Raw genomic sequence first — 19,035 nt, forward strand, 5'->3', positions numbered from 1 at the left:
CAGCCACTGATTGGCATTGACAGACGTCGACGCAGCCGCGTCGCCGGGCAACTGCAATTTTGTATCTTGATAAATTACTTATGACTGGCCCAGACATTGATGGGTACTCGGCACTCGGTACTCGCCTTACGGCGGGGGGAGGCCTCGGGCACGCAGCACAAATCACTAAGTGCGCACCTGAAAACATTTAGCCATAAGCAAACAAGGTGCGAAGTGGCAGGGAGCTTTGGACTGGCAGGATACCCATTGAAAAGTGTTTAGAATAGCATGTAAGAAAATATAATTTAAAGCATTCTGGAAATATGTAATCCCAAGTGTTTGAGATCCTAAGGCATAATATTGTTATGAATTTTAAAACAAAATTATTTTACAGTTTATAAAGTATTTAGGCAGTTAAGATTAAATAAAACTTTTAAAACAATTTTAATCTATATTTTTTTTGTACGTAAATGTAAGGTTTTAAATATTTATTTTTTAACAAACATCTATTTGTCATTTTGAAAAGAAATGTCCTCACTGTCTATTTTTTACTTTCATAAGTATTAAAGAACTTAATAGTATTAATAACCTAATAATATTTGTGAAAATAAGCCACCATCACAGTGAGGAATAAAAAATTATATTTAGAAAACAAGTCGAAGAGAGTTTGACTGTGGGAGTTGACAAAAAAGGGTGCAACTTGAGGGTATACCAAAATGAATTAGCAATAATATTTGTTTGCCTTTGTACTGCTTATACTTGCCACACCCCTTCCTTCCCCTTCCCATAAGCTTGCACATTTTGCGTTCTTTATTTTTTTCGCAAAAGTTTTTCTCTTTTTCGCCATACTTATAACGATTTCGACGCTGTTTCAGTGTTTTGGCAGCCAACAAAGGCGACATCGAAATGGGTTATGCTGGGCGCCGCGACGGGGGCAGAAAAGTGGGGAAATCGATGAGACGACAACTTGTGATGGAGGTTTTGGATGTGTATACTTATCGAGGTATGGACGCGGTGGAGGCGTCGCCGACGGCGTCGGTGGGACAGTTAATGGCGACAACGGCGGCGCACGTCTGGCTCTGGAAGCCCCGACTTTGGCGACGGAGACGGAGACGGCGGCGGCGATGCGATCCGCTGCTGGCAATGGTGACTCTCTGGTGACGGTGTCGTCGACCAGACGAAATCCCGCCAGCAGGCGGTGTCGCAGAAAAATAGTGGCACACACAGCCAGACGGCAGACTCCTCCTTGGGAAGGACGGAGGACCGAAAAAACAAACCATAACGAAGGACCCCAGCCCCAGCAGTTGAGTAAATCAAACCAATTTCAAAACTCAACTAACCAAGCAGACAATAACAAATCACGTACAACGAGAAGAGGATGTGATGGATGTGATTACTTAATGTGTACAGGACCCTTAAAGAGGGGGAAGGTTCCATTAAATGGGAATTATTTTAAAAAGATGTTTTACAAATTCAAGATTCAGATAGGACTTTAAAAACATCCATAAACAGAATAAGTAATTCTAAAAAAAGATCTAGTAAAGAAAAACCAATATTCATAAAAACATAATAAGAAAATTCTTAGAACCTATTGTCATTGGGAGTATAGCTTTTTAGATTTATGGTTCTAAAAAACTCTCTTGATTAATATTAAAATGTTTGCCTAAACCTTCAAAGGTAGAAAATTAAAAAATATCAAACAAAGCAGCAGCAGTCCAACCTTTAATTAGAAAATCAAACATAGCATTGAACGACAAATAAATGGGGACTTTTTTAGCCATCGATGTCAACCTGCGTCAAAACAAAATTTTTTATGAATTCAATCAATGGAAACATAACTGGCTCTTCATCCCTTCACTGCAAATATATATCAGCCAGACAAATCGAAATTACTTTTGGCCCGAGGTTTGGGCCGTCATCCAGAATCCCGTCAAATGGAGCGGGTGAGATTCTTAATAACGACTTCCGAGGGGCGCTTAAACTGTTTGCTCTTGCCTCGTTGATTGTGTTTTTTCTGCATTTGTTTGTTGATGTTTCTGATTCAGAATCGACTGCCGCCGATGCACACGCGCCCATGGTAAACACACTTGAAAAGCGATTCAGTCAACAGTTCAGCAGACAGTTGACTCGGCAAAGACGGTCCCCCCCGCGAAAGGAAGGCTGACAAAGGGGGACATTCCGCCCAATCAGCCAGCCCAGCCACCCAACCGCCCACTGTTGTCCTCGGGTAAACACGCAATTTTCCACCGTTTCGACCGCTGCACGTGCTGAGGAGCGGCAAGAACAATGGCAACAATCAGTCGATAAGTAAAATTAAAATAATAACAAATTTCCGAAAGAAGCACCAGTCAAATATAATCAACGCAGTGGCGAAAAAAAAATTAAATCGAGATCGAGGAGCGGGGGGTGCGAATTCAATGGAAAACCGAATTTCCATTTAACTCATAAAAATTATTTCGTACACGAATTTGTTTAGAGATGCGATTCGATTTTCCAATATTAAGTATGTGTGTTTTTGAGTTTTTGTGTAGGAATGCGTTGCCTCGAATGTTTGTTTACAATGCCGGCAACAAGTTGATGGCTATTGAGTGGGAGAGAATAAATATGTTTAATGATTGTTTTTATAATTCTTCCCCAAAGACGAAAAATTGCGCAATTCCCTTTTGAATGGAAAATGCCCAAAGGAAAACAACTGGCAGTGAAAATATTCACTTCCTCCTTGATAAATCAATACAGAAAATCAAACCTATCATATCGGCTTTGGCCGCCAAGCAACAAATTGCTCACTTCTCTGGGTGTGTATATAAAGTTCTTTCTTTGTATTCATTGTGTAAATGTTCAAGGAAACCGAAAAGGACCCAGTCTGTCCTTTATCCTTTTCTGCGCCACTCCGTTTCCCCTTGCTCCATACTTTCTCCACCCAAAAATAAGAAAAATATTGGAAAAGAAAAGAAAAGCTGAAAATGTTTTGCCCACTCTTCGCTGGCCCTAATCAAGTAACCCGAACACGTTCTTTGTTAGATTTATATGGAAAATATATTTTTATACATGCAACCCAATGAATCCCGACCCGAAACCTCCAACCCACCGACCCACCAAGCGCCCGCCCACCACCGCCCGCTGTGAGAAGGCTGCCTCCTTGGGGGTGGCTAGACTTTCCCGGCTAGTCAAAAGTGATATTTTACATATTTTCCGACAGTTTTTCCTTTATTCCCCCACTTCCCAGTCCCTTCTTGGCTGCTCCTTTTTTTCGTGCCAAGCTTTGCTTGCATTTTATTACTTAACGCTTAAGTGTGCTTCTTAGGAGGGAAAATGGCGCGCGTTTTTTCTTCGCCGGTTTTTCTGTTTTAAATTGAAAAGTTGTAAAAGGATTTCTGGGGTTGCTCCTTTTTTTTTGTGCGCTCTCCTAGAGTTTGGCAAATTAAACACTTCTTTCTTTTTGGGAAATGATCAAACAGAAAACTTTTATTTAACAAATACGGTGGAATGGTGTGGAATAACAGTGAATGGAGATGAAATGGAACAATGGGTGGGGCGAATGGAAACAATGAAATCAGGTTTTATCACAATTACCAGCTGGCACCGCCCTGGGGAGCCCAACCCCCGCTGGAGGAACCACCCGAGGACCAGCCACCGCTGGAAGCACCACCGGAAGACCAGCCGCCGCTGGAAGATCCACCGGAAGACCAGCCTCCGCCGGGGGCACCACCCGAGGACCAACCACCGGAGGAGCCTGCTCCAGAGTCCGATTCCGAGATGATTTTGATGATCTTGACGGCAGCGGGTGCCTCGGCACCACCACCTCCTCCAGAGGACCAACCACCGCTGGAAGCGCCTCCCGAGGACCAGCCGCCACTGGAAGCACCACCCGATGACCAACCGCCGCTGGAAGCCCCTCCATATCCGCCGGAAGAACCGCCATAGCCGCCTCCATGACCTCCAGACGAAGCCTGCTGCGAGATGATCTTGATGATTTTGATCTCCTGGGCTCCACCGCCATGGCCGCCGCCTCCACCTGCAGACCAGCCGCCGCCGGAACCACCTCCAGATTGCCAGCCGCCAGCACCACCGCCTCCTCCGGACTGCCAGCCTCCTGAGCCGCCGGATGGAGCCGCTTCGTGGATCACTTTGATGACTTTAACTGGAGGCGATCCACCACCACCATGGTGATCAGAGCCGTGATCATAGCCACCGCCGCCATAGCTGTAGCCGCCATCTCCGCCGCCATGGGAGGATCCACCACTGTAGCCGCCGCCACCGTAGCCACCACCACCACCGGCTCCTCCGATGAATCCTGCTTGAGCCACAGCGGCCGCAGCCAGCAAACAGACGAAGATTTTCATGTTGACCTGATGGAGATGAGCCAAAGCGTCGAACTGATGTCTCGGCCAGGTCGTGGTTACACTTTTATAGAGCGAACCAACGCGAATTGGTGGCGGCCTTGTCCGGAAGCACCACGCAAGTGGTGCAGTGCAACACCACGGACACCCCCGGGCCAGTTAACAGTATTAACACAGGCTCGAGTGGCTCCGGCGAAAGCCTCGGTGGGTTGATGTCGAAAGACTCTCCCCTATCCCAACCGCAATTGAAGGCTACATTTACTGATCAAATCAGTTGGGAAGTGGATTTAATAAGTGAGTGGAATTCACTTTCTTTTGGGGCAGCATGTCATTAAAAGATGGTAAGATATGCCTTCAATTTTATAGGTTTATTACAAGATTTATGGAACTGCTAGTTTGTGCCATATGAAATAAAACATAATTTAAAGAATGTTTATCTCACTATTATGCTTTATTTATTTTCTGTTTTATTTTTTACAAAATATTCTCCTTAATGTATTAACTTTTAAATTATAACATGGCTAGCTTAGTATATTTTTTAGAAGTAACAATTTCTTAAAGAAAGTTAAATCCCTAACAAATATTAGTATCCAAAACAAAACAGAAGTCCTTTAAGTTGTCCTGTAAAGTAATACCAAGTAGAGTATCTCATCAGCGACTTTAGTGAACATTTGTTATACTTTCTCGTGATTTGTTTGGATTATGTAATCAAATACACAGGCAACAAACAAATAAGCGAGCAGGCAGCCAACATTATTTTTGGCGCTTCGAGCGCACTTGAGTGAAGTTTTTCCCCCTGATCGCACATACATCTGCCCGTGCCCGTGACTCTGCAGCCCCTCTCCACCGATCGAAGCCGTGATTAATGAGTGCGGAGTTCAAAACGCAGGTGATCGGGCCCAGGTGAGAGGACAAGTCGAGAGGCGGGCGAGGTTCGTGCGCTTCAACTGTCCCTGACATCGATTTCTGGGCTACCGCTACGGGTTGTTACGCATGCGATTTCAGAAGGGGTCACTCAAAGTACACAAAAAGAAAAAGCACTACGATTGGTTATATAAAATGTTCTATATTTCTCAAAATTCATTTACATATGCTAGAACTAACTATGATATTTGCGGAACCAAACCCATTTTAACAATATAAAATTTCAACGTCTTCAAGAGATTTTCTAGCTTTATCAAGGAATAAACCAATTCATTTCAGATACATTTGGTGATAATTTTAATCGATAATAATTCTTATTTTTTCTCAGTGATGAAATATCTTACCTATTTATATTTTTTCGGCTGTTTCCCGGTGCATTGTCTCCTGGTTTTTCGGAACCCACGGCAGTCGCTCCCCGTTCATTCATCCATTCCAGCACCTTTGCATCTATTCATCGATCATCTAGCTGGGGGCAACAGTTCTCAATGAGACGTCAAGTTCTCATTAAGACGAGAGCCGCATGCAAATGCCAGATCAATTAATCAATTTGTTTTGCCAATAAATACGACTAAATATGGCCAACGATCTCTGCCAATAATGATAAATGGTTTCACCAGCTTGGTTTTTCTGCTTTTGCAGTCCATTTGGCTTTATGTTATTTTATCTCTTTACATTTTCACTCGGCCAAATGAATTCAATTAAGCAAAAAAAGGAAAAGAAAAAAATCCCAAAAAATTAACGTGGGAATATTTTTTGGCCTGTGCTTGGCCACGCATGACAAATATGTCAAACTACTTCGGGCCCCTTCTCTGCGCTAAATAGACTACGCATGCAATGTATTGCCAGTTTTAGACTATTTTTACTTGTTGCTCAAGGCGGAAAAGACAGGCTTGAATGGGAGATAAATTAAAAGGCATTTATTTTCAGACAGTTATAACTCTATTGGGGGCCAGATATTGTTTGAATGGCAAGTGAAATAGTAGAGAAAATGAATTAATTGAGGTTCTCTAATATCATAAACTTTTATTTAAATGACTTAAAGAATATTTAGATTAGTAATTTAAGTAATAAGAAATAAGACTTAGCTTTAAGTGAAAAATATTCAATTTGTATGCTGTTTTTCCATTGTATTTTAGCCAATTTAAAGCGTACACTTCAAAGTCCGACTTTTTTGAGCAGCTTGCTTCTTATGCTAACAACCTCTACCACTTTAAAGATTATTTATTTTTTGAACAATTTGAGCATTTTTTAAGCGGTAAAAAGGGTAAAAATAATGAATTTTTAGATTTTATTGCCATTGGATAGAAAATTAAACCACGAGTCCAACGAGGTACAACATTTCTCATTCTGATCTATATTTGCATTTTGACATCCAAAAAACTGAATTTTAGGGCAGAAAATGGGATTTAGATTTTGTCAGAAATATTATTTTTAGAGTAACCGCAACTAAGGCATCAGTTTAGTTTAGTTTTTAACGTTTCTATCTGAACCTCTGGGAAAGTTGCTTAGGGTTAAAATGCTGCGCTTTTCCCTCGCCCTTCTCTTATGTCACATTTAGCCAGTCTGACATTTGGTGGAAATATTGTTGGAAATACTTGCTGGTCGAAAAGTGAAATAAAGTTGCAATTCCTGCAAGAGCTGTCAAAATGTTGCCGCTTTTGCTGCTGTTGCAGTTGCTGCTGCTGCAGTTGATATTGCAGTTGCTGCTGGGCTCGGCAACCTGCTGACTGTTGACTGCTGCCCGTCGTTTTCCCATGTGAATGCTTAACCGATTGCAAGTGCTTACCCTCTCGCCCCCGACTAACCCCTTTCCATTTTCCCCCTCTCTCCCCCTCTGGCAGTCGACCTGCCTGATATTTTTACCAAAAACAATTTCGACAGTCGCGCATTTTTCACGCTGCCTCATTTGCAGCGATTTTCAATGCGATATTTGTTGCCACCGATTGTTGTTGCTAGCTGCAGTTGTGGCATTGCCTGTTGTTGCTTGTTCACATAACCATAACTCCGCGTGGCACCTCTGCAGATTGTGCTTAGTTTTTCCATACCCTTTATATGATTGCTAAGGGTTTCGGTTTGATTATATAAAATATATAAAAAAGGAACATTGAGTTTAAAGTCTCATTGACTAAAATGTTGTACGAGTTTAGTTTCCTAGTTAAATCTTGTTTTTATTTTATAACTTAAAGGGCGTTCTAGTTTTTCAAATATTATACAAGCTCAAGAAATTTTGAACTTATATAGTGTTTTGTTTAAACTTTACAAGTCTTAACTATTTAAAAAAAAAATTACAAAAATTAACAACAACAAATTTTAATTATTACAAACTGAAAATCTATTTTCGAACATTATTATAATTTTAATGATATATAGAGTAATGATTTATAAGGTTTCAAAATTACAAAAAAGTGGTTATTGTGTTATCTGTGATATTTTAGATATCTTTTTTTAATTTAAAAAATGTTTGTAAAAATATAAAAACAACATAAAGTTATTTAAGATTGCGTTAAATGTTTTGGATTGGACCTCATATTGTTTGGTTTTGAAAACATTCATAAGTATTTGGTAAAAACCTAGGGTTTTCAGAGTATTCAACAAGCTTTCAAGATTTTCTTCTCAGCTATTCCCTCACATATGCTGGGCCCCAGTCGACTTTTATTTCGTTTGATTTCCTCGCCTTCAGGATCGTGACACACACCGCCGTGGATGTTGCAACTTGCAACTGCGGACTGGAGACCGGCGGCGACCGACAGACAGAAATACTTGCGATTAGCTTGGCCTGGCCCTAAATGAAATCAGCGGCCATAGCCGTCATAAATGGCTGGCAAAACCTTTGCTAATATGTCAGGGGCCCATCGAGCAGCGATGAACGATGGAACTTCGAGCGTCGAGCGGGTCAGCGCGAAACATTGGGCAATTGGCATTTGTCGGGTGTTCGAGTGTCGCTCGGTGCGGAGTACTATACTGGGGTGTTATGCGCCATGTCATCGAAACCAGTTTACCGTTGGCACACACATGTGGCACAACCAGTACAGTGGTGACCCATTAAGGCAATCAGCGGCAAACACATGTAAGTCAAGTGGCAAACAGCGGGGTGCACTGGCGTCCCGGTCGCAACTCCGATTCCCGCCTCGATTTGGTTACGGCTGCGGCTCATTACGCAGTTCGCTTTGATTTGCATAGCGATTGAACGGAGTTAGCACAGCCGAAATGGAGTTGGCCCCTTGGGAGTTGGCCAGCCAGCCAGCCAGCCAGCCAGAAACAGTGCACAGTCCCTCGGCTTCGCCCCTTTTGGCCGGCTCTTTGATTTGTGTGACATGTGCACAGAGAATTATTTGCTTATTGTTAAACATTTGCGTTTGAATAACTTGTAAACTGTCGGGGCGACACTGGTAGGTTTAACCCATCGACGGTTAAGGAGTCTTGGGCTGTGGGTAAGAAATGGAAATGAATGATTCCTGCGGAAGAGTATATCATACTGTGGACGTTTTTAGAGGATATTGAATTAAATGGGACCCTCCGATTAATTGTTTTATGGACGGGTAAACGTAAACTAAGATTAAGGAGTCTTGAGTCTGTTATGAACTGCAAAATCTTATTGATAAAAATATTCACTAGGACAACAAGTCTTGCACATCTTTAGAACTAATTATAGATTGGTTTAAAAAAAGAACATTTAAATAAAGTGTAAGAAAAGCCAGCATAAAAAATAACAGAACAAATTTATAGAATTTTTAAAAAATATTTTAATAATAATTTAAGTTAAATGGTTTGCAAAAGCTTTTAAACGAAAACAATATTAATAATTATAATTAGAAATATCAGAAATATTTTATATATATATTTTCTCAATTTGTCAATGTATATCTGCGCGAAACTTTTAATTTTTTTAATTACCCAATGGGTTAATGATTGCAGTTGGACGTGTAGTTAGCGTTATTGGCGATTGTCGATTGTCATATTCGGGCGGCATTCCTGCGCCGTCAATAGTGGACTGTCGATTGTTGGGGCCGTGCAACCGGCTTATTACCGACTGTATCAGATGGCCAAAGACACTGAGACACACGCCGCGTATGCGCAATGTCGATCCCATTGCATTCTCGGCCGTTTTCCGATTGCTTTATTGCATTTTCCAGCGCTGCTGCTGCGGCTGCTGCTGACCATGTCACATTCGCTTTTCGTCTCAATTGCAGTTGAAAGACAAATTGCGCACCCTTGGCAGCTTGGAATTTGACTTTTTGATTGACAACTGCAGCGATCAGCGATCGGCGATCGGCAACGAAATCCAAGTAAAGCCGAAAGACCAAGCACTAGAGTTCAGTTTATTAAACGTTTGCCTGGCTTTTCGTTTGACCTCGAAAACAAATTCAATTATGCAGAAGCAAAAAAGAAACCAAAATTTGTTTGCCAAAATTTGCGAGGCACCTACGCTGACTTCAAGCAATTTGCAAACCGAAAAAAATGGCTGCGATGAAGACAAAGCCCAGACACGGCAGCCGAAAAATAGCGACAAATATCAGAGTGTGACGGCAGACGAGCCGCTTAACCCGCGACGCCCGATTAACCCACTCCGCTGCCAGCGGAGACATCAATGCCAAACAAAAAGCTGAAAAAAGCGAGCGACAGCCAGGGAAAACGGGGCAAGTCTTCATCATTTCTCCGCTCTTTGGCGAGCGATCTCCCAAATAAAAAAGAAATCCAAGTGAAAATCAATTGCAGCTGCCAGAGAAAAAAAAAATGCTAGAGAGCTGGCCATTCTTTCAGTTAACTCGTCAACTTGCCCGCTCTAAGCCAGAAAATCACAAACAGAAACTGTGACTGAGCGACGGACACTGAGCCAGCTGACGTTACAGGTTTTCAAATCTGGCACATTAATTTTAAAGACAAATGAAACGAAAATAATACAAGATGAAAGCTATGACCAGAGAGCATCGAAGCCGAAATGCTCTAGCCAAGGAAATAATTAATATTAATACTTTTTGTATTTAAATTAAAATTTTATATTTCAAAAATTGTTTTTAAGGGGTTGAACATTTTTAAGAATATTCCTTAGCCCCTTTCCTATCTTTACTGTTGTGTTAATATGAGTCCAAATCAGGACGAGGGTGTATTTCTAGTACCTGAAATCAAAACTAAATATTTAAAAATTCACTTTAACCCTTTTTCTATATTTACCACCATATTTATCGTACTATAACCTAGTTTATCCCCATCAAAACAGGTCGCATATCATCCGAAACCCAATCCAAAAGCTAGGGTACCGATAACGGCTCACCTCGATGTGGATGGTGGACCACCTTGTGCGACCTTCTTTTCGGATGCCGACGTCGGGCAATACGAAAATACAAAAATAAAAACAATAAGGCTCGACAGCCGAAAAGCGGCAACAATTACCAGCAACAACGGCGGCCAACAGACAGAGCCAACAGATAATAATGGCCAATAGTTTTACGAGTCGCCGTCGCCCGAACATCAGAGGCCGGGCTCAGAGTCAGAAACAAATACTCGATACTCGAATTTCGAAGCTCACTGCAAAAAGATCGCCAATGGCCAGGTTAACGTTAGCTCTAACGTTTCAGCTTGAGTCTGAGCCTGAGTCTTAGCCATTTGAAAGTCTTGTGCGAAATGAGCGTCAAAAAGTCAGATGGCAGCTGGGTGGGGGGATCGGGATCGGAGAAGGGGCCCCCAGTCGATGGAGGCCTTTCCTTTTTGTTATTTCTGTACGCTTTGTATGTCACTTGCTGCGAAAGTCGCGAAAATGTAAGTTGAAAGTTGAACGCGGCGAGATGTTCACACCAGCAGATGGAGGAGCGGGGTGTCATTAGCCTTGGCTCGGTTATCCCCCAGGAGGTCCGACTCTATCTGCTATTTTTAGGGCACACATGGGAATGGAAATCCCAATTTTATGGCCGGCAATTGGCCGTAATTAAACGTGGAGAAGTGAATGGATTATGAATGCCGTTACGAAACGTCTGGGGTATAAAGAAATTTTAGTTGAAATTACAAATATCAACCTTTTGCTTTTTTAAAAATACGAATAATACACTACATTACCTAAGATGTACTTAACTTTTTAATATTTTGAGTACAAATCCATTTCCCAATCATGGTTTTTTATACTCACAAAACTTAACATTTTTACATAAATCGATATAGTTCATCAGGTTTACAAAGGCAACTGACATAAGGATCAGCAGTTTAACAAAGTTTGATGGCATAATTCCGAGAGCGCTCCTCGACTTCTCTGGGTAGTTCAGCAAATGGTTTGATATATATCAGCATGACCAGTTTTTATAAAAAAAACCTAAAGGTGTACAAAAAATTAAATTTACAAGTAAGAAATGGTTGACGAATCGATGATATATGCATTAAGTTTTTAAGAAATCAAATAAATAAAACTATTTGGGGAATTATTCTTTCCACATAAATGCTGTAAATTAATAGTTAAATTTTTAAACAAATTTGTTCAAATATATTGGCTGGCAATTAATTAATTGTAATAATAATAATAAATATTAATTTTAAATGATTACTGTTACCTATTTTATGTAGAGCACCAAATGACAAGTTGTCCGCTGGAACGACGAACAAAACTTTAAATTATATTTAATTTTTAACAAGTTAACTTTTATTAAAATAAAATAAAACCACTTCGCACTATGATATATTGACTTTATTCATAAAAAGAAGTACAATAAACAGGATGATCGCCTACAAATTTAAATAAACATGAATTAGGCTGAGAATAGCTGCAGGCATGAACAGCAAGAGATTGACGTAGACGGGTAGCATCTTCACCTTATAAGGAAGTTCGCTGGCTTGTGCGTTTCTTAAAAGTGCTTTAAGATACGTGTATCCCACCTGGATTTATAGGATACTGCGGAATCGGCTTGAGTAGGGTTGACTAATAGGATTACCTTGAACGAATGCTTAAATATCCAATATGATGTGTTAAGTTAAGGATGGTAAGCAGAGTTTTCCCTTAATATAAAAGTGTAAAATTGATTCAGTAACTGCAAGAAAATGAAAAAAAACAATTTATAAGGATTGAATAATTAAATTTGTACTACTATTCAGATATTTAAGGTGAGATCGTTGGAAAATTGTGGAATAAATGAGGTAAAGAACTTTTAGTATCATTTGCAGAGGCCGTGGAAGCCATTCTTGAGCTAAACAGGATTATAAAGTAGATTTATAGATTCGGATGGGTAGAAAGAATGCCACAGATTGATGGTCAATTAGAGAGATACATAAATAAGAGGATGCATTAGAGAGATGGACAGCTGGAAAGAGTAAAACTCCATTATCCGTTTTCGCAAGCTGCAAACTCAATCATCGTCATCGTGGCCACATTCTGGCCCTCTTCCCCCGCCCGGATCGCCCAGCTCTCTTAACTCTTGTTCGACTGTGGCACAGATAATTTGCCATCAGCAGCGCCAAATGTAATCCGCCATATAACCGTCTAACGGTAACTCAAAGCCAACATAAATATGCGCAAAGCCAGCAACAACAAACACAATCAGCCGCACAAACAGTTGGCCATGTGTTGTTGCCGGATTCGTTGTTGTTTTCGTTAACAGCTTCTACAATTTTTCATCCAAGTGCAGCAGCAACAATAACGGTGCACTGGGAGAAATAGCACAGTTTTATGTTAATTTATGCATGGTAATTTAAGCAAATTTCTTGTAAAAATCTTAAATACATACATATTAAAACTAAAAAATAGGATTCGTTTAAGCTGAAATGCTATAAATTAAAGGTTTTAACATAATTTGAATCATAAATAATTTATAATTAAATTTTGTAAACAAGGAAATCTCTTATTCTTCAATAATTAATTCTAGAAAATTAAGAATCCTGTAAGACCAGAATATTATTTGTATCTCAAATATTTAATATTTTTTTCCAATGTTTTGGGGCTCACAAAAGTGGTGGGTAGGGGTGTTCTTTGAGGAGCCAAGCGATGCCAGGCAAACAAACAACTTCATGGGCGACGTGCAAAAATTCAATTGCTACAACGTCGACGTGGTTGTATGGTTGTTGTTTTCGTTGCCGTTGTTGTCAGCAGCAAATCACTGGCAAAACGCTCCCAGCCCCAACCTCATCTCGAGCCCCACTGCATCTCAGTTCCCACTCTCTCGGAGATCTTCATGATCTTCCCCTGTCACCGGTCCGTCGCTATATGGTATACATATCTCCCGGCGAGCCTCGAGTTTTATGCATTTGTCAGGCCACACTTCGGCCTGCGTCGTCATCAAAAATAAAATATAAGAAAAAAGCGCAAAAAATGTCAGTCAGTCAACGGCAGTTGGGTACTCCCCACTACTCCGCCTCTCAAGACCCCGGGAAGCTCCTCTCTCTGGAAGCGCTTTCTTCCGTCACATTTGTCTGTTTTTCCATGCCCAAGACCCGGCCAGTGCCTGCTTTCTGACAAGAGCTGAAATGTATCTTTCACCGAGTCACAACCAGCTAGAGATGACAGCGTGACTGAAGATCTATCTCTATTGATTAAGATCTCAGAAGAAGTGGTGATGTCAAGTCTAAGAGACCTTAAGTTTTTGCTTAAGTATTTCAAAAACTTTAAAATAAGAGTTAGCCATCGAAAATTTTATATGTACCAATAATGTGTTATTATCTGTTAACTCAAGGAACCTTAGAAATAAAAAAAATTAAAATATAATCTTGTGTATTTTCTAGGACTAACTTCTCTACCCAATATATCAATTACAGAAAATCTCCTTTACCTATTCCCTCACCCTATTAGCTGGCTAATATGATAATAGTCCATACATGTGTCTGAGCCAAGGTTCAGACATCTCCTGAGAAAGCTGGTCCCCGATTTCGAGCCCCGTTCTCGATGCACTGGCCAGGCCGAACTGTATAACCCCCAGATCCGCACCGTTTTCCCCCATCCCATCCCATCCTTGTTCTTACTGTGATGGAAAACCATTTTCTCTACAACTCCAATCGACGCTCCACTTTTTTGTGCTTTTTTCCTACGCCGTTGTTTTGGTTTTATGCTCGTTTTTTTTTTTCGTTGTTGTGTGTAGCTAACATTTTTTATGCTCCAACTCCAACTAAACAATCAACTTTTCAAACTGTTTTTTCTTGCGCTGCCCCTCTATTTTTCTCTGGCTATTGCTTTTCCTATTTGCTGTTGGCTGCACTTTTTGACGGCTTTTATTGTTTGCCAATTTCTGGCCCCCGAGACCAGCGAAGCATTCCATCCTCCTATAGTGTACACTATGCCATACCATGCCATACCATTGCGCGACGCACTCTTTGCCTCTAATCCAGCACTCACCACTGGCTTGCCTGCTGCTCCCAATTGGTTGGGGTACACGGAAAAAAACTACAGCTAACATCAGTATATTATTTGAAAGAAATCTTATTTTTAATAAGTTTTGAGGAGTTATGTAAAGTTTTGTTTTTGTACTGCTAAGAACAAGATTAATCTTTAAAATTAAAGCAATATAGGTACAAGTGGTTACTGAGAGATAATTGTGGCTTAAAGGGTTACAGACTAAAATCTGAGAAATGGAGCTAAGAACTCTAAAAAATATTTAACTTTAATTCAGTATTTTGATTTTTAATATTTCATTAAAATCAATTTGGTCATTATAAATAAAGATCAATGACATTAATTCGTTGTAATGTTGCTTAAACTTTATTTAAATATTTTTCTCGCTTTTACTTGGGTTTTTTTCAGTGCACCCACTCCTCCTGGATCACCCCTTTCGGCTCCTCTGGGCAGCGCATCCATTGTAAATCCGCTAGGCAGTTGAGGAAGCATTTTGTTCGGCTTGTTTGCCGATCGAAGAAGGTTCGCTGACAGACGGAGAAAGAGCGAAGAAGCGGGGCTTTCCAGGGCTTTTCCTACCAGATGGAAATTGAGGAGTGCAAAGGGGTTTCCTCGCTGCTCTCCTCGTTACTCGTTTGCCTGCGCTTTTCCCCGAACCCCTTCTATTTATTATTGCCCAGGCATTTGACTTATTCTCACTGATCTCCAGAGGTCCGGAGCAGAGAAATGGGGGGACAGAGACGGAGGCCCTGGGAGAAAGAGTCTTGCTCTGCTTGCAAATCGAATTGGTTTGACTCGGATCGGCTGGCTCGATTTAGATGGCATGTCTGGGCATTTGTTGACGTAAATTGGCATTAACCTTCTCGCTGACCTCCTTCCGCACTGCACATTCAAAAGCTTCGCCGGCTAGGGAAAGGCAAGATTTGGCTAAAGCAATTTATTTATTGATTTTTTATGGGATAGTTCTACTTTTAAAGAATAAATCTCGAGATCTTTATGGTCAAGTTATGTGGCTGTGTTCGCAAGGTACTGTAATGTAAGGTTCAAAGGTCATGGTAGTTGGGCTTTTGACTTTTGATTTTATAGGAAAATTTCAAAGGTTTCAAATTCGAATACACTTGGAAATCCTCTTTTTAAGCACTTAAGTAGCTAATGCAAGGCGTTTGCCAATTTAATACACCTTGATGGGCGGCTCTAATTTTATTAATGTGCAGAGTATAAAAATGGATGGTTTCCGAAATTATTTTTTATTGTAAGCAACGTTCCAAATGAAGTATCTATGTAAGTAAATAAAATAACTAGTCATAAATAAGTTTAAAAAAAATCATTTTCCTTCAGGTCTGCTATTATTGGCCACGTCAGTGGTTGGTCAATTTGAAAAAGATTTATACCACTATCTAAGCAAAGAGAATTTAAGTAAGAATATAATATTTTCTCCCGTCTCCGTCAAAATCGCCCTGAGCATGGTCTATATGGGAGCTGGGGGAAAGACAGCCCAAGAAATAAGGAAAGCTCTGACCCTTCGCAAGGATAAGAAAGAAGTGGCCCATAAATACAGGGAGCTTCTGACCAGTCTTGAAGGACGCGAAAAGACAACCCGCCTTGAAGTGGCCAATCGCATATACGTAAACGATCGCATCAAGATAGTCCCGGAGTATAATCAGCTTGTTAAAGATGCCTTCAGGGCCAAAGCGGAAGCCATCAGCCTAGATGATCCTCAGAAAGCAGCTTCCATAATTAACAAGTGGGTGAAAGATCAGACACAGAGCAAGATCAATAGCATAGTTACGAGGGCTGACATGAGTCCAGATATGCAAATTATCATCTTGAATGCAATTTACTTTAAAGGCCGATGGGAGCAACCTTTCAAAAAACAAAATACCACTCAGGGTGTTTTTCGCACTGCTGACAAAAAAAGCGTTAATATCAGGATGATGTCGCAAGAGGACGAATTTGGGGCGATGTTTATACCAGATCTGGATGCAAAAGTAATTGAGCTACCTTATTACAATTCCAACATCAGCATGGTCATCTTCTTGCCGGAAAAAGTCGATGGCTTACAATTATTGGAAAGCCGAATCGGGGGCAAGTTCCCCCTAGATCTGCCAAAGAGAAAAGTGAATTTACAGCTGCCACAGTTTAGTATCGATTTTTCGCGAAGTGTAGAGGATATTCTTAAGAAGGTAGGTGTGCTCTGATTTGCATGGGGTCACTTTGACAATTTATGTACACCTACAGATGGGTATAAAAGAGGCCTTTAGTTCATCGGCGGATTTTGGAGGTCTAGTATCACAGTCATCATCTAGGATCAGCAGTGTCTTTCAAAAGGCCCATATTAAAGTAAACGAAGATGGTTCCGAGGCAGCAGCTGCAACAGGTACTCCTGCTTTGTAAAATTTCTTACTTTTCTTTACAACGTTCCTTTTAATCCGAAGGTGTTCGAATGATACCCACGTCGCTATGCATTACTTGTGAGAAGCAGCCAGTCTTTGAGTTCAAAGCCGACCATCCGTTCGCTTTTTTCATCCTCGACAAAAAAACAACATACTTTCAAGGACACTTTGTGAACCCAAATGAAGTTTGATAAGAGAAATGTTTAGATTAAGTTACAGTTTTCCTACATCTTTTAATCAATTCTCAATAAAAAAAAGTAATATTTAATAAATTTGTAAAACTTAGAACTAGACTTAAACGGTATTATTAATTCCAGTATCTGTATCTTTCATGCTTAATACTTATACTTTATAAGCACTTTGCCTTGCTGGATCTTTTGCAAAAACTTTCCATTATGACAATTTATCTTTTCCCTAAATTAAATAAATACAAGCCATAAAAATCAAGTCTGCAATGATTTTAGGACTGGTTTCCGAAGAGCCAAACCGATACCATTACGCAATAGATTTCAAAGTCTTAACACCATCGGTTTCGGATGATCTAATTGCCTTGTCGGAAGCTCTTTGACCTTTAACATTCCGCTCGAGTACAGAAATCGTTGCCTTTTGCGTTCGTTTACTTTGTCCGCTGGTCGTTTATTAATTAGCGAGTGTCGAAATTATGCAAATCAAACATTTCTTGTACATTTCAAGGTGTGGAGACAATGCGACAGAGTCTCGTGAGAAACCGAGAAATAGAAAATTATAACGCGTCTTAAGGCAAACCGGAGAAACAAAGAAGCAGCAGCGAAAAAAGTTGAAAACAAAAAGTATCTACAGTTAGTTGATTGTGCCCATTTCATTTTGTTAGCTTTTAGATGGTTACCAGTCCAAACCGAGCGTCCACCCCCTTTTTTTCTTGTGTATTACCTCTGAAAAACAGACAAAAGAAGCCAACGAACGCAATATCTCCCAGCGGGGAGGAAAAAGAAGAGGCTGGCGGGGCGGGAGAATCACTGGCAGTTGGAAAAATAGTAGTCGAGAAGATGCAAGAGAAGAACGCGGGTGGGGCCACCGAACAAACAAACGAATTATGAACCAATTTACAAATTACCAAAGCCCCCAGAAGAAAACTCAGACAGCGGGGGCAAGGGTAGGGAGTACAGTGAACCACAGAAAGACAGACATTCAGTCTGGCAGTCTGCTTCGGTCCCGGCTGACGATGCTGCCCGCCCTCGAGGAGAGATTACGTCCACGCCCCCTGCTTCTAGGCAGAAGCCATTGACCAAGTAACGAGTCTCAAGACCCGATTCGGAATCAGCCAATCCACTTGCCACGAATTACTGAACTTATTTCCGACCAGAAAGCGGGGGAAAAGCAGTGGTTATTAATAAAAGTTTTTAGTGATATTATTAAACCATTAGGTTTTGGCCCTGGGTTTATTGATTTCTTATTGATTTTTCAAATCCAAAAATTATAAAAAATTATGCAAAGAAGATATTTTTTGAGACTGAGTCCCTAAATTTTATTAAACCTGAACTATTGAAATGGCATTTTTAAGTTCAGGAAAGACAATAAAAACTATAATAATATCTGAAATATATATAAATGGCTACAAAAAGATTCAATGTAAAATCTTACAAATAATCTAAGCTAAGCTGACACTTAACAACCTTAATTCGATCATATAATTTCTACTTATTTACATTTACCATTAATCTTGTGACCCTTTCTCTAACAGAGAACAGAACTTTTCTCTTCGGTCATTAGCGAAATATTCCTTACCACTTCAAGGAACCCCTTTTTGCCAAAATATCCATTGCTTCGTTCCTCATTATTATTTTGCCGATTTGCTCATTTTGCTTCCTTGCTTCTTTATTTTTTCCCCCAAACTTAAACTCAGTTTATTTGCTTGCGCCTGTCGTCTCGTACGTTTGGCAGATACGAAGACACAAAGATACATACCCATGGCCGGCTCAGCATAAGTGAATATATCTTCGGAGCGTCTGGTTCTTGGAAATTGCGGTCCGCCAGCTGCTTCCCAACCCTTCCGCATCTCCTCGCTTTTTCTCTGTCTGTTCACCTCGCGAATTCAATTAAAATGCCGCTCTCCAAGTTCTCG

The 19,035-nt window shown here is 40.6% G+C and overlaps 2 protein-coding genes across 2 annotated transcripts; one reads left to right on the forward strand and one right to left on the reverse strand.

The window, feature by feature from the left end:
- Positions 1–3,408: 3,408 nt before the first annotated feature.
- On the reverse strand, positions 3,409–4,335 carry LOC108034685 (loricrin). The gene has a single exon (XM_017109625.2). It carries the CDS (start codon positions 4,320–4,322, stop codon positions 3,549–3,551), a length of 774 nt encoding a protein of 257 aa, XP_016965114.1. The 5' UTR covers positions 4,323–4,335; the 3' UTR covers positions 3,409–3,548.
- Positions 4,336–15,790: 11,455 nt separating this feature from the next.
- On the forward strand, positions 15,791–17,227 carry LOC108034614 (serine protease inhibitor 42Dd-like). Its single transcript, XM_017109548.3, has 4 exons — positions 15,791–15,822; positions 15,880–16,724; positions 16,780–16,918; positions 16,977–17,227. The coding sequence occupies exons 1-4, from the start codon at positions 15,810–15,812 to the stop codon at positions 17,123–17,125; spliced, it is 1,146 nt and encodes a 381-aa protein (XP_016965037.2). The 5' UTR covers positions 15,791–15,809; the 3' UTR covers positions 17,126–17,227.
- The last annotated feature ends 1,808 nt before the right edge of the window (positions 17,228–19,035 follow it).

This window comes from Drosophila biarmipes, chromosome 3L, assembly GCF_025231255.1.
Source record: "Drosophila biarmipes strain raj3 chromosome 3L, RU_DBia_V1.1, whole genome shotgun sequence".
NCBI classification, from domain to species: Eukaryota; Metazoa; Arthropoda; class Insecta; order Diptera; family Drosophilidae; genus Drosophila; species Drosophila biarmipes.

What these genes read in the sequence shown, in the direction of transcription:
- LOC108034685 (XM_017109625.2), bottom strand. Translation starts at nt 4,322, where the DNA reads ATGAAAATCTTCGTCTGTTTGCTGGCTGCGGCCGCTGTGGCTCAAGCA.
- LOC108034614 (XM_017109548.3), top strand. An exon ending in TAGAGGATATTCTTAAGAAG is followed by an intron (nt 16,725 to 16,779) that starts GTAGGTGTGCTC and finishes GTACACCTACAG; the next exon opens with ATGGGTATAAAAGAGGCCTT. An exon ending in CGAGGCAGCAGCTGCAACAG is followed by an intron (nt 16,919 to 16,976) that starts GTACTCCTGCTT and finishes TTTAATCCGAAG; the next exon opens with GTGTTCGAATGATACCCACG.